The sequence below is a fragment of the Zea mays genome, chromosome 4 (genome assembly GCF_902167145.1).
Source record: "Zea mays cultivar B73 chromosome 4, Zm-B73-REFERENCE-NAM-5.0, whole genome shotgun sequence".
In the NCBI taxonomy this organism is placed as follows: domain Eukaryota; kingdom Viridiplantae; phylum Streptophyta; class Magnoliopsida; order Poales; family Poaceae; genus Zea; species Zea mays.
In genome coordinates, this window is record NC_050099.1 from 194,480,191 (window position 1) to 194,494,153 (window position 13,963).

The 13,963-nt window shown below is 43.7% G+C and overlaps 1 protein-coding gene across 1 annotated transcript; it reads right to left on the bottom strand.

The window, feature by feature from the left end:
- Nucleotides 1-10,172: 10,172 nt before the first annotated feature.
- Nucleotides 10,173-12,077, bottom strand: LOC103654345 (uncharacterized). The gene is made up of 4 exons (XM_008681181.4): nucleotides 11,986-12,077; nucleotides 11,547-11,898; nucleotides 10,399-10,975; nucleotides 10,173-10,317 (listed from the first exon to the last, which is right to left on the bottom strand). The coding sequence occupies exons 2-4, from the start codon at nucleotides 11,895-11,897 to the stop codon at nucleotides 10,259-10,261; spliced, it is 987 nt and encodes a 328-aa protein (XP_008679403.1). The 5' UTR covers nucleotide 11,898; nucleotides 11,986-12,077; the 3' UTR covers nucleotides 10,173-10,258.
- Nucleotides 12,078-13,963: the final 1,886 nt, after the last annotated feature.

Below are 13,963 nucleotides of genomic sequence, written 5' to 3' on the forward strand. Positions count from 1 at the left end.
CAGGGAACCAGGATACCCGAATTCGCAAAATTTTCGGGTGATCAAGGGAAAAACACACGCGAACATATAGGCCAGTTCTTAGCACAATTGGGAGAATTGGCCGACACAGAGGCATTTCGCGTACGTTTATTTTCATTATCACTAACAGGAACCGCGTTTGCATGGTATGCCACTTTGCCTCCTAATTCCATTTCATCATGGGGGGATCTAGAACAAAAATTTCATGATCATTTTTTCTCCGGTGATTATGAATTGGATTTGGTAGATTTAGTGTCATTGCGACAGACAAAAGACGAATCGGTTAATGATTACATCCGGAGATTCCGCGATACAAGAAACCGATGCTTTCAAATTCATTTAGCAGAAAAACAGCTAGTAGGATTAGCCTTTAATGGTCTGCGATATTATTTAAAAGAGAGATTAGAAGGCATCCAATTTTTTACACTAGCACAGTTACACCAGAGGGCTTTGGCTTGCGAAAGCCGGAGCAAAGAAACTGCTAAAACAATGCGTCACAACGTACATATAGTAGAATGCGACCAAAGTAGCTCAGATGACGAATCAGCCGAAGTGTATGCTGCTGAAATGGTTTGGCCAAAACAGGCCAAATCTTCGGCTTGTTCCTCCTTGCAGCCGGTTCAAAAGAAACGGCAAGAGGAGGTTAAGTTTACGTTTAATGTTGGTAAGTGTGATAAAATATTTGACGAATTACTCAAAAATGGCAATATTAAAATAAATCACACTGTTCCATCCGCCGACGAGCTAAAACGTCGTGCATACTGCAAGTGGCATAACTCATTTTCTCATGCCACTAATGATTGTAATGTATTCCGACGACAGATTCAATCGGCCATTAATGAGGGACGATTGAAATTTCAGGAAATGCAGGTGGATACAGAGCCCTTTCCAATGAACGTGATCGACTTTGAGGGCAAGAAAGTCCTGGTTCGGCCAAACACGGCCGATAAAAGCAAAGGCAAAGAGGCAATCATCGGCAATTCTAAAAAGGCCGATGAGGATCATAAAGTTTCTTGCAGAAAAGTGGTAGCCGAGAAGACTCCCGATGGAGGGGAGACCCTAAAGGTGACCATCACAGCCTCCAGCACTGGGGGGCAAGCGCAGACAGGGAGACAGATGCAGGAACCCGTGCTGCGTATCCCGGACGGTCCGACACGTAGGCGCGGACGGTCCGGGACCCCACCGGACGGTCCGGAGAGCTCCGGCGGACGGTCCGGCCATGCTCATGACTCGCAGCGACCACGTACCTTCAAACCACGACGACCAGAGATAGGTACGTGGAAAACAAATACATTTAAAGCAGCTGGTCGGCTGATCAAGCCTGGCCCGACTTTCGATCAATTGTTATCTAAATATGTGAAAAAGAAGGCCGGCCCCAGTGACCGGCCACCGAAGCGACCCCGCTCACCCATTCATGAGCAACGTCAGGTCAGGCCGATTGGACCACCTCACCAATCGGAAGAAATGAAAGGTCCCATTGTACAATTGAGACCTAACATGCCGACATGGACCCCTCCACCCCCTTATCCATCTATGCCATATCCATACACATACTTACCTCCACCATATGTCCCAAATCAAATGTGGGGCATGCCACCATATCCATTTGGGATGCCACAGTACCCCGCCTGGGGGGCACCCCAAACGTCCGTTTTTGATAGGTTGGCGCCGCCAGTGCAAGACCGATTGAGCGCTGCTGAATCAGGTCACCAGGCACAGGCCCAACAAGATTGCCGGACTACTCGGCCTCCTAGGCCGACCAATCCGGCAGGGGGGCATATGCCTGCAGCAACTCAAAAAACAACAAAAAAGGACATCATCAAAATAGGCACCGCAGATGTTGTCATACAGGGAGACAATAAAGGGCCGATGATTTTTGGCGAATCGGCCAACACAACCGAAAAGGATACGGCTACCATCAAAACAGCCGATCCAAAATACTCCATGCCTCGATGGTGCCCAGCAGGATTGACACGATCACAAAAGAGAAAATTACAGCGCCTAAGAGCAAAGGAGAGCCAGGAGAAAGAGGCGGAAAAGACATTTAATGACACACATCCATTATACCCGCCGCCGCAAAAGAAATGGAGACCGAAGGCCGTTGAGAAAAAACTCAAAAAACAACAAAAAAGGACATCATCAAAATAGGCACCGCAGATGTTGTCATACAGGGAGACAATAAAGGGCCGATGATTTTTGGCGAATCGGCCAACACAACCGAAAAGGATACGGCTACCATCAAAACAGCCGATCCAAAATACTCCATGCCTCGATGGTGCCCAGCAGGATTGACACGATCACAAAAGAGAAAATTACAGCGCCTAAGAGCAAAGGAGAGCCAGGAGAAAGAGGCGGAAAAGACATTTAATGACACACATCCATTATACCCGCCGCCGCAAAAGAAATGGAGACCGAAGGCCGTTGAGAAAAAACAAACGGCCACCGAGATAGAAAGTCAATCTGCACCAGGCGCGGACCGTCCGGCCCCTGCGCGCGGACCGTCCGCCGTTCACCAGGAAGTCTCTGCACAACCTACACCAGGCGCGGACCGTCCGGCCACCCCACGCGGACCGTCCGCCGTTCACCAGGAAGCCTCCCACGACACGACAACATCAATGGAGGAGGACGACCTGCTGGGAGAAGACCTGGTCGACTACGAGGCTTCTCCAGAACGCCCAGGTATGGATGTAAATATTATTACATTTTCTGCCGATTGTACTATTATCGGCGACGATGAACCTGTTGTTGCCCAGTTTGATTTTGGTCCTAAAGAAGCTGCCTTTACTAAACCAAAGGAATCGGTAAACCATTTAAAGCCGCTCTTCGTGCGCGGCCACATTGATGGGATACCGATTGCTAGGATGTTGGTAGATGGAGGAGCGGCTGTAAATCTAATGCCTTATTCGTTGTACAGAAAGTTAGGTAAACAAGATGACGAACTTGTCAAGACCAACATGACCCTCAGCGGTGTTGGAACTGATAGTTCGATCAAAGCCAGGGGAGTCACGTCCGTTGAATTGACCATCGGAACTAAGACCCTTGCTGCTGCATTCTTCGTCGCTGATGTAGAAGGAAATTACAGTTTAATCCTAGGTAGAGATTGGATTCACGCCAATCAATGTATACCTTCTACATTACATCAAATGCTGATACAATGGGTAGGCGATGACATAGAACAAGTACATGCTGATGTATCGGCCTGCATCGCTGTGGCCGATGCCCCTGTACTCACAGGAGTAGACTTTTCTGATTATCAGTTCATAAGTATAGATAAGAAAGGTTTCATTCCTGTAATGCTAGAGCCGATGGAGAATCGGCTAAATCCTAAATAAAGTTAAATGATGAATACACACAAAGTTCATGAGTCTTTGGTCACAGACAGTTCGGCCGCCAAGGCCGGATGGTCTGGTCTTTCACAAAAGAGTTCGGACCTTAAGACCGAACATCTACCACAGCGAAAAGACAGTATTACGGATGATCCGGTCCCTGAGACCGGAAAGTCCGCCATCACACAAAGATCATCTGATTCCTCTGTAGGGGACATGATAGAGGAATTCAGAGATCTTGATAAACTAGGACAGGGGTTTACATCGGCCGATCCTTTGGAGGAGATTGACATAGGAGATGGTAAAACTCCAAGGCCGACTTTTGTAAACAAGACCCTGGAGACCGATTCTAGAAATGAGATGATCGGTCTATTGAAGGAATATTCAGATTGCTTTGCTTGGAATTATACTGAGATGCCTGGATTAAGCCGAGAGATCGTAGAGCATCGGCTGCCTATTAAATCTGGTTTCAGACCTTTCAAGCAAAAAGCCAGAACATTTCGTCCGGATCTTCTCCCACGCATCAAGGACGAAATCCACCGGCTGCTAGAAGCTGATTTTATCAGACCTTGCAGATACGCAGAGTGGGTCTCCAATATTGTGCCGGTGGAGAAGAAGGAGACAGGTAAACTTAGAGTATGCATTGATTTTCGCAATTTAAATAGAGCAACTCCTAAAGATGAATACCCCATGCCCATAGCCGACACATTAATCAATAATGCATCAGGAAATAGAATTATTAGCTTCCTTGATGGTAATGCCGGATATAATCAGATTTTCATGGCCGAAGAAGATGCGTCTAAAACGGCCTTTATATGTCCAGGCTTCATTGGTTTATTTGAGTGGGTTGTCATGACATTTGGTCTTAAAAATGCTGGTGCTACTTATCAGAGAGCTATGAATTTGATCTTCCATGAATTGTTAGGAAACACTGTGGAAGTTTACATTGATGATATTGTAGTCAAATCGGCTGAGTTTAGTTCTCATATAGCTGATTTGCGCAAAGCCTTTGATAAAATGCGTCAGTATGGTTTGAAAATGAACCCGCGTAAATGTGCTTTTGGAGTGTCGGCCGGTAAGTTTTTAGGATTTGTCATACATGAACATGGTATAGAGATAGACCCTGACCGAATCAAGTCTATTCGGAATGTGGGACCTCCGACCTGTAAGGTCGAGGTACAGAGGTTTCTTGGCAAGGTGAATTATTTGCGAAGATTTATTTCTAACCTAGCCGGGAAGATTGATGCGTTCACCCCTATTCTTCGGCTTAAGAATGATGCCGAATTCGCTTGGGGGGCAGAGCAGCAGGAAGCATTTGATCTCATCAAAAAATACTTATCTTCGGCTCCCGTGTTAAAGGCACCACAAGCAGGAGTACCATTCCGATTATACATTGCAGCTGAGGATAAGGTCATTGGGGCTGTTCTGACACAAGAAACTGAGGGAAAGGAGCATGTGGTGACATATCTAAGCCGAAGGTTGGTGGATGCTGAAACAAGGTACACTTTTATTGAAAAGTTATGCTTATGCTTGTTTTATGCATGCACCAAATGTAGATGTTATTTACTGTCTAGTCATTGCACTGTTTCTGGTCAAGCCGATGTGATCAAATACATGTTGCATAACCCAATAATGAGTGGTAGAATTGGTAAGTGGGCTTATGCACTCTTAGAATATGACTTGGCCTATGAACCATTAAAATCTATGAAAGGCCAAGTCATAGCGGATTTCATTGTAGAGCATCGGGTTAATGATATTCATGAACTAGACATATCATACCTCACTATTACTCCTTGGATTTTATATTTTGATGGATCGGTCTGCAATGAAGGGCAAGGAATTGGCATTGTGCTTGTTTCACCAAGTAATGTCTCCTTTGACTTCTCTAGCCGATTGAAAACGTATTGCACTAATAATCAAGCTGAATATGAGGCCCTCCTATTCGGTTTAGAACTGTTAAATGGTATGGGAGTAAAACATGTGAAGGTATTTGGTGATTCTCAGCTGGTTGTCCAACAAGTGTTAGAAGAATATCAATGTCTTGATGGTACTCTAAATAGTTATCTTGAGAAATGTTGGAGCATAATCCATTCTTTTGATGAATTCAGTATTCAGCATATCTCTAGAGTTGAGAATCATAGAGCTAACAACTTGGCTCAAGATGCATCGGGTTATCGGATAAAGAGGGGGAAATTTCACAAAACTGAAAATCTGATAACCAGTGCAGAGCCAAAATCCCAGGTCGCGGACCGTCCGCGTGTTGACGCCGGACCGTCCGAGGTTACCAGAAAGGTTCTCTTAATCGATTCGGCTGACAATGAAGCCGATACCAGTGATTGGAGGATACCTATACTTAATTATTTGCAAAATCCCAATATCAGGACAGATAAGAACATTCGGCGAACAGCTTTCAAGTATGTTTTGATGAGTGATGAACTTTACCGCCGAACGGTTAATGATATCCTGCTTAAGTGCTTGGGCCCAGATGATGCTATATTAGCCATGGCCGAAGTACATGAAGGGATTTGTGGTACCCATCAATCAGCTCCAAAGATGAAATGGTTGTTGCGAAGGTCTGGTTTTTATTGGCCTAGTATGACAGCTGATTGTTTCAAGTACTACAAGGGGTGCCAAGTGTGTCAAAAATTCGGTGACCTACAGTTGGTCCCTGCAGCCGAATTACATCCTATCATCAAGCCTTGGCCATTCAGAGGATGGGGATTAGACTTTATTGGAGAAATTCATCCTTCATCATCAAAGGGGCATCGGTTTGTGTTAGTTGCCACTGACTATTTCACCAAATGGACTGAAGCCGTTGCTCTAAAGAACATGACGCATAAGGAGGTAATTGAGTTCATAACTGAGCATATTATTCATAGATTCGGCATTCCCCAGACCTTGACTACAGATCAAGGTACTTCTTTTATGTCAAAGGAGGTACGTGAATTTGCTGAATTATACAGAATTAAGCTGCTTAATTCGTCTCCATATTATGCTCAGGCCAATGGACAGGCCGAGTCTAGTAATAGGACGTTGATTAATTTGATAAAGAAAAAGGTATCTGATAATCCCAGACATTGGCATAAGATTTTGTCTGAAGCTTTATAGGCTCATAGAATATCTAAACATAGTGCTACTAAAGTATCTCCTTTTGAGCTTGTCTATGGGCAGGAAGCAGTGTTACCTGTGGAGATAAGTTTGAATGCTGTCAGGTTTGCCAGACAAAATGATCTAACTGCTACTGATTATTATAATTCAATGATGGATAACATTGATGAGGTGACCGACAAGAGGATGATAGCTTTGGGAGCAATAGAAAAGGACAAGATCATGGTAGCCAGGGCCTACAACAAGAAGGTCAAAGCAAAATCATTCCAAGTAGGAGACTTGGTGTGGAAGACCATTTTACCTCTGAGGAATAAAGACCGAAAGTTCGGAAAATGGTCGCCAAGCTGGGAGGGTCCTTATAAAGTGAAACAGGTGATGTCTGGTAACGCTTATTTACTACAAACATTACAAGGCAAGGATTTACCTAAGGCTTTAAATGGGCGTTTCCTCAAACAGTACCATCCTAGTATGTGGCAAGATGCCTAAGAAAACCGATGTAATCACATCGAGTTAGTTGCTTTTGGTTCGCCCAGCTCCACCAAAAGGCAGGGGGGCATATGTTCGAACCAGAATTGAGCGGCCGGACGGTCCGGCCCGGAGGCCGGACGGTCCGTGGTCCGGACGGTCCGCGCCTGTGGGCCGGACGGTCCGCGCGTGCGCAGAACAGATTAGGGTTCCGAGTTTTGTGCTACGGTTGTTAGCTATATTCGCGGGATTAGCTCGGAATCAGTTGTGTAAAGGGTCCAGCCCCCCTCCTCTATAAATAGAGAGGTCTACGGCCGATTTGTAATCATCAACAATCGAATCAATACAACTTTTATTCGCATTTTATCCTAGGAGTAGTTCTAGTCTAGTTTAGGTTTAGCCTCTCAATCCCAAATTCTTCGCCTCTCTTCGACTCTACGCCGATTGGAGGAGTCTAGGTCGGCCGGCCCGAGCCTAGACAACCCCTAGGATCTCTCCTCCCCGACGGGGTCCCTCCCGGGAGCGAGATCCAGGCCGCCGCCGGCGACTTCCGCCGCCCCTGCGTACGCGCGGACCGTCCGGCCCTAGGGCGCGGACCGTCCGATCGTCAGGCAGAGAAGCCCTAGCCGCGCACCAGGTCGCGGACCGTCCGGCCCCAGGCCGCGGACAGTCCGCCCCTGACCAGAGAGTACCACCGCGCCTCGCACCAGGCCGCGGACCGTCCGGCCCCACGCGCGGACCGTCCGCCCCTGTGCAGAGGGCACCGCCACGGTTCTTCTTGAGTAATTGGCGCTCCCAAAAGGCGTCAACAATGACTAACCGTGATTAATCGTTTGGTCAATCCCACGGTGACTATGTTTGACGATACGATTTGTAAACATTGATCGTTACCCCAGGCAACATCACATCTCCCCAGGAGTAGCACCGTAAAGTCAGCCAAACCGCGCCAATCATCCTTGCATTAAAACATGCAAAATTAAAATGTGTCCATGTCAGTTGTCACACACCATGCTTGCATAACATTTGCATGCCTAAAATCACCAGGGGGTGTTGGGCTACCCCTCCTATTAGAGACTAAAGTTTAGTACTTAAAATTTCTATTTAAGAACCAAACATCCTTTAGGGCTGATTTGGTGCTAAGGGATCCCAAGGGGATCCATAGGGGAGGAATTCTTTTGTTATTCAAAATTGAATTGCAAAGAGATTTCTCTCCCATGGATCCCCTTGGGATCCCTTACCACCAAATCAGTCCTTAAGGGCTAGTTTGAGAACCCTATTTTCCCAAGGAATTTTATTGTTCCAATAAAAATTAGTTCATTTTACCTTGAGAAAAAAGGAATCTCTTGGAAAAATAGTGTTTCCAAACTAGTCCTAAATATTTTTTAGAGAAAAAAATCATCAGAGTAATAAAGCAAAAGATGCAGACACAAATAAATAAGTACAGCAGGATGGATGGGAAGCCATCTGTTGCTAACAGATCAGCACTACGCAATGATAAAGGACAGCCAACAATGCATGCTTTCCATGCCACTCTGTCTTCGCTCATCTGAAAGCACCAGATCTGGAGAAAATGGCTCGTAAATTAGTATTTGTTCTGCCAATTGTGTTCCTCGGCTGCTCTCCTATGTTTTCGAGGGAGAAAAAGTGTTCCTCGGCTGGGCATTCCGGCAACTCTGTAAGGACAAGTATGGTGACTAGAAAATTAGAGAGGATCTATGAGGAGAGAACTCCTCTCTTATAGACCCCTCAAATTCACTGCTCACCAAATCAGTCCTAAGAGACCCTTCGGTTTTGAGAGAGGCCGGAATTGTTTTTAACTGGATTGTTTCTTTAATTTATATAATTTTTAATCACCTGGAACGATTGCTGGTGTAATCGTGTAAAACAAACAAGGTCTAAAACGGCTCACCAGGTGGGCATCATCTGACAGGGCTGATTTGGTGGAGGAGGAATTGGAGGGGGTCTATGGAGGAGGAATTATTTTGCTATTCACCTTTGCTATTCAATTGAATAGCAAAGGAATTACTCCCTCATATACCTCTTCCCGTTCTTTTTCCACCAAACTAGCCCTCAAGGATGGAAAACTTACGTTGCATGCAGAGAACATAATCAGAAAGACAAGGCCAGCTACAAGATCCACATTACATGCATTTGAATATAGTCACAATGTTTTTGGGTTGACATAGTCGAGGTTTGGGGGCGAGCAACATGGTATGCTACTTGGAAGATATTTTTACACTTAAGATCGACAATGAATCCGTGAATCTAGACCTAGGACAACGAACCAAAGTTCAAAGTCGAGGGTTGAAAGCATTCAACCCGCTTTATGTGACTATGCATGTGAAAAGGCCTCTAGCATAATTGTTAAGGCTTCCGAATAGCACCTTCAGATCCCGGGTTCAATCCCCTCGAGGACGAATTTTAGGCTTAGTTCACAAATCACCTCGTTGTGCCTCGTCCGCTCTCAAGCCTGCTCTCAAGGATCGATATCCGACGCACCACCCTTCGACTAGCTCGTTGCAAAGTGGACAGTTGATCAACCCGTTAGTGATGGGGGCCAGGGTTCGGGAGTTTTCTCGGATAGGACCATATTTCGGTCTGTTATTAATATAATATCGGGAATACGGTTTTCCCTCTCCAGACAAGTTTTTTTATGTGACTATGCATTTGAAGGCACCAAGGACTTTACCCTGCCTGTTTCCCAAGGTAAAGCAGTCACAGAGCATTGGACATTGAAGTGAAATGTTGGTTTCTCTCCATATTTTGCTTACTGGTTTCTTTGCCAATAAATGAGCCTATGGAGGAATTGGGAATGTACTTACATAGTGTTTGGTTTACCATGGGTAATGGTATCGTAATGGAAGTTAAAAAGCGGTGGATTCCAAATCAATGAATACCATTGCATGCTTTGCTTGGTTGAGTTTTATAATACTTTTTTATTTCAATACACTGTTTGTTTTGGAAACCAGTGTAACGTAATGAAATTAAGAATGTGAGTTTGTAACATTTTTTGATTCCAATACACTTTTGATATAAGAAACCATTCAACGTTATTTGTGAACATAAAAATTCAGTATTTACCATCATTCCCTTCACGAACATTCAACAACATTCAAAACTCATAAAAATTCAGTTTTACCACATTGAGAGCTAACATTCAACAAACCACATTGAAAGCTGCCGACAGATACAATGCCACATTCAATACCATTCGGGAACATTCAACAACATTCAACATCATAAAGTTTCAGTTTTTACCATCATTCAACAGCAACATATGAAGAACACTAAAGCTAAAAAGTTTGAGACCAACTAAACCAACAGCAACTTCCAAAGCTCCATCATTCAACAGCAAGACTAGCACCTTCACTTTGACCTCTCTCTCTCCTTGCTGCTTCATCTAGCAAAAATTAAATAATTAGCGAATTAAACCAATATCAAAACTAGTCATGTACATTTCTACAAACAAAATTCTAGTTACCACGTAGCATGTCAACAATGTATTCCCTCCTCAGTGGTTTTGGAAGTGCAAACAACATCCCCATTTGATCTGGCATTCTGACAAACACAATAGCTGCTTTGATAATTTCTGAGCCAGTAAATTCAAGTCTTCGGACCTCATTGATCGCCTTCTCTCTTAGCTTTTGTTGTGGATCTTCATCCCTTGCCTTCTCTTGGTTGGATGCCTCACGATCCATAGCTTGCGCCATTTTTCCAATTGACATGGTGGCAACCTTCAGATCACCACTCACTTCATTGAACACGTCAAGAAGCAGGTCACTTGATGCGGTCTTCATTCCTTTCCACTCTTTCTTCCGTTTCTTGGAGCTAGATGATGTTGAGTCAACAGAACGCCTCGGTGTCTCTACAGATGTCATATCCTCTCCAACCTCTTCATCATTAGCATTTACACAAACTAACTCTTCTTCCAAGTTTTTAACAGCATCTGTCATGTCTTCCGCACCTTCACCTGTGGCCATGTCCTTGGAATATACCATTGAGAGTTCATCATAGTAAGGAAAGGAGACTCCATACAACCCTTTTGCATCTGGATTATTCTGTGAAAAAACAAAGACACATCATCACCAACAGATACAAGACTGACATAAATGTACAATTTAACCTCAGTATCATAACCAACAGATAGATTAATTATATATAAGATACTAGAAAAATAACTGTACAATTATCACTAGCAGATACTAGAAAAATTATAACTATACAATTATAATTGTACATAGAAAAGTATAATTGTACAATTATAATTTCTGTAGAGAGCTTGGGATAGTCCCTGACAGCTGGTTGTAACACAACACACAAGCACCCCGTCTGTTCTCTATACAATTATAAAAACCCGTCTATTCTCGCTACAATTATAACTAATCAATTATCATTCAGCTGGTTGGAAAAGTATAATGTTTGTCTCTACATGTACCCCGTCCGTTCTCTGTACAATTATAACTGATCAATTATCATTCAACTGGTTGGAAAAGTATAATGTCTGTCTCTACATGTAACACAGCAGGTCCAGCCATTCTCTGCACAAGAGCATGAACATCCCTAATCTAAATGGAGCAGCATGCAATATGTATTGTACTGTACTACACTAAGTCAGCAACAGAAAAGTACCTTGCAATGTGTCTCATATTGTTGTTTCTCGCACTGAATCATCTTCTTGGTTGGATCCCATGTGAACCGACTCTTGTTCAACATCTGCTCCAAAGCAGAATACTTTGTCTTGAAGTATCTTAACCTTGAATCGATATGAGGAGTTGCAGAAATTCTTGAATCAGGTAGCTTTTCTGCGAGGCGAACTTCAAGTACTGAAGTGTAACCATTCTTAAAACTCCCATCACTCCACCTCGAATCCAAAGAAACATCAACCAATGCTTTGATCAGTTCATCATCTTCAACAGGGATCCACTTCCTTTTGTTTTTCCCCCTACCACGAACAGCAATAGAGCCCTCCGAAATGTCCATTCTGTATACAAATGGTGACAAGTTAGAAACACATATATAGTCAAAAATAATAATACAACCATGAAAAGTACTTAAGCATCAAAAGTACCATGAAAAATAATCAATGAGAAGCCCTATAAGCATTATACATCCCCTGTGCAAGAGTGTCTCGAAAAGTACTCTACGCATTTGTTGTGGAGATGCCCATAATGAATTCTGGTTCTCCAACTTCTCCCTCGGGCATTTCAGAATCTACCACCGATTGTTCCTCACTTTCCATAGGGTCTCTAGACATTTTTTTGCAAAATTAGATTATGCAAAAGGGCACATGCCATTATTATACGACATTGCGTCTTTATAGGAAAATATGAAGGGAATCTAAGAATCGCCCATCACCCTTTAAGCCTTCCAAAAGCCCTCTCTATGATATTTCTTGCTCGAGCATGACACATATTGAAATACTCCTCGGCACTATGTGGTGGATTTTGCACTGTCCAACCACCCAAATGGTACCGCTGACCTCGATAAGGTGCTAGAAATCCATTAGCGTTTGTATAACCCGCGTCAACAAGATAATAACAACCTAAAAGGATATTTTCAAGTTAATATCCACACTTAAAACACTATACTAACAAACCAAATAGAAGTTATTGAAATAAAACTCGCCTTGAGGGACACGCAATCCGTTTGGCCTCGAGATAGCATCACGCAGCACACGACCATCATGCGCTGAACCCTCCCAACCAGGCAACATATAGATGAATTGCATATCGGGTGCACAAACACCCAATACATTTGCCACAATGTCCGCTTTCCTCGACCTATATCTTCCTTTTAGATGTGTTGGCACAGTTACCTTGATAGCGGTTCCATCTAACACACCCAAACAATTCTACAAATATGTCATAAAAGAAATATCACTTCAATGCGTCTATTTATAGTTGAAGAAAAACCTTAAAGTTTTATGTATTTACCTTAAAGTTTCTCCAAGTATTATCTGTGCCATTCTCTGAAATTAGGTCAGGGGTCTTAAGAAGCAAATGTTGCAACTTTAGAACAGCTAGAAGGCATAAGTTGAACTGCCTACTAACCGTCTCGCCGCTTCGAAAGAAAAACCTTACAATTGTTCGGTTCTTCAAATGATGAGCCAATGTATACAAAAAATGAGCCACTATCTCCTCTAGGGTCATATTGCGTGTGGCCTTTAGCCCACCAACATCTCTAAGCATCTCACACAAAATAAAGAAAGTTCTTCTATCCATACGAAGCTCACTAATACATTTTCTATCATTCTCATGAATGAGTTCATTTAAATTCTCCATCCTACGCTCTCTATTTCTTAACCTTCTTTCTATTCTCAGACATTTTCTTCTATATGCTAATCCCATGAGCAACCAGACATAATAGTACGTGACAAGGAGAGAACTCAAGATACCCCTAAATGCCATATTTCTTGGTCGAGTTCTTGAGGATAAATCTAGAGGTCAACAAATGAGTTTCATATAAATCTGGATATCATTATACACATCAAATAAATTAAACAGAGCATAGAGGTAAAATGAATCAAACAGCTGATCCCACAGTGGACCAGGAGATAGTAAAATTTCTTATATTTTGGAACACGAAAAATATAGGCGAGGACCAGCCGGTCAATTTCATCAGCCCAACCACTTGTGGGTGCAGTGCAACATGGGTTTGGATTGACGAAGTGAGCTTCCAATCCAAAAGAAAAGACACATCAAGTAGATATAGATATCAATCTCACTGCTTTCTCCCAGTTTTTCTCAACCGTCGCATGGATCCGTGAACCACCTCCAACAAATCCTCAACAAATCACTGCTCATCCGATCGAGAGCTTCCTGCTCACGCCGCAGAGCAGAGTTCGGTAGTTCCCTTCTAGTGGAGCCGTGGCAACGAGCCTAGCTAGTGGAGCCTAGCAATGAGTTCAGCACGCCGCAGAGCAGAGAGCCTAGCTAGTGGAGCTGTGGCAACGAGCAGAGGCCAGTGCCTAGCTCATCGATCAACAAGAGAGGCAGAGGCCTGAGGTCCGGCCATCGCAAGTTCCAGTGGTCACCGGAACGGCGCCG

What these genes read in the sequence shown, in the direction of transcription:
- LOC103654345 (XM_008681181.4), bottom strand. Translation starts at nt 11,897, where the DNA reads ATGGACATTTCGGAGGGCTCTATTGCTGTTCGTGGTAGGGGGAAAAAC. An exon ending in AATATGAGACACATTGCAAG is followed by an intron (nt 10,976 to 11,546) that starts GTACTTTTCTGT and finishes GTTTTTTCACAG; the next exon opens with AATAATCCAGATGCAAAAGG. An exon ending in CATTGTTGACATGCTACGTG is followed by an intron (nt 10,318 to 10,398) that starts GTAACTAGAATT and finishes AATTTTTGCTAG; the next exon opens with ATGAAGCAGCAAGGAGAGAG.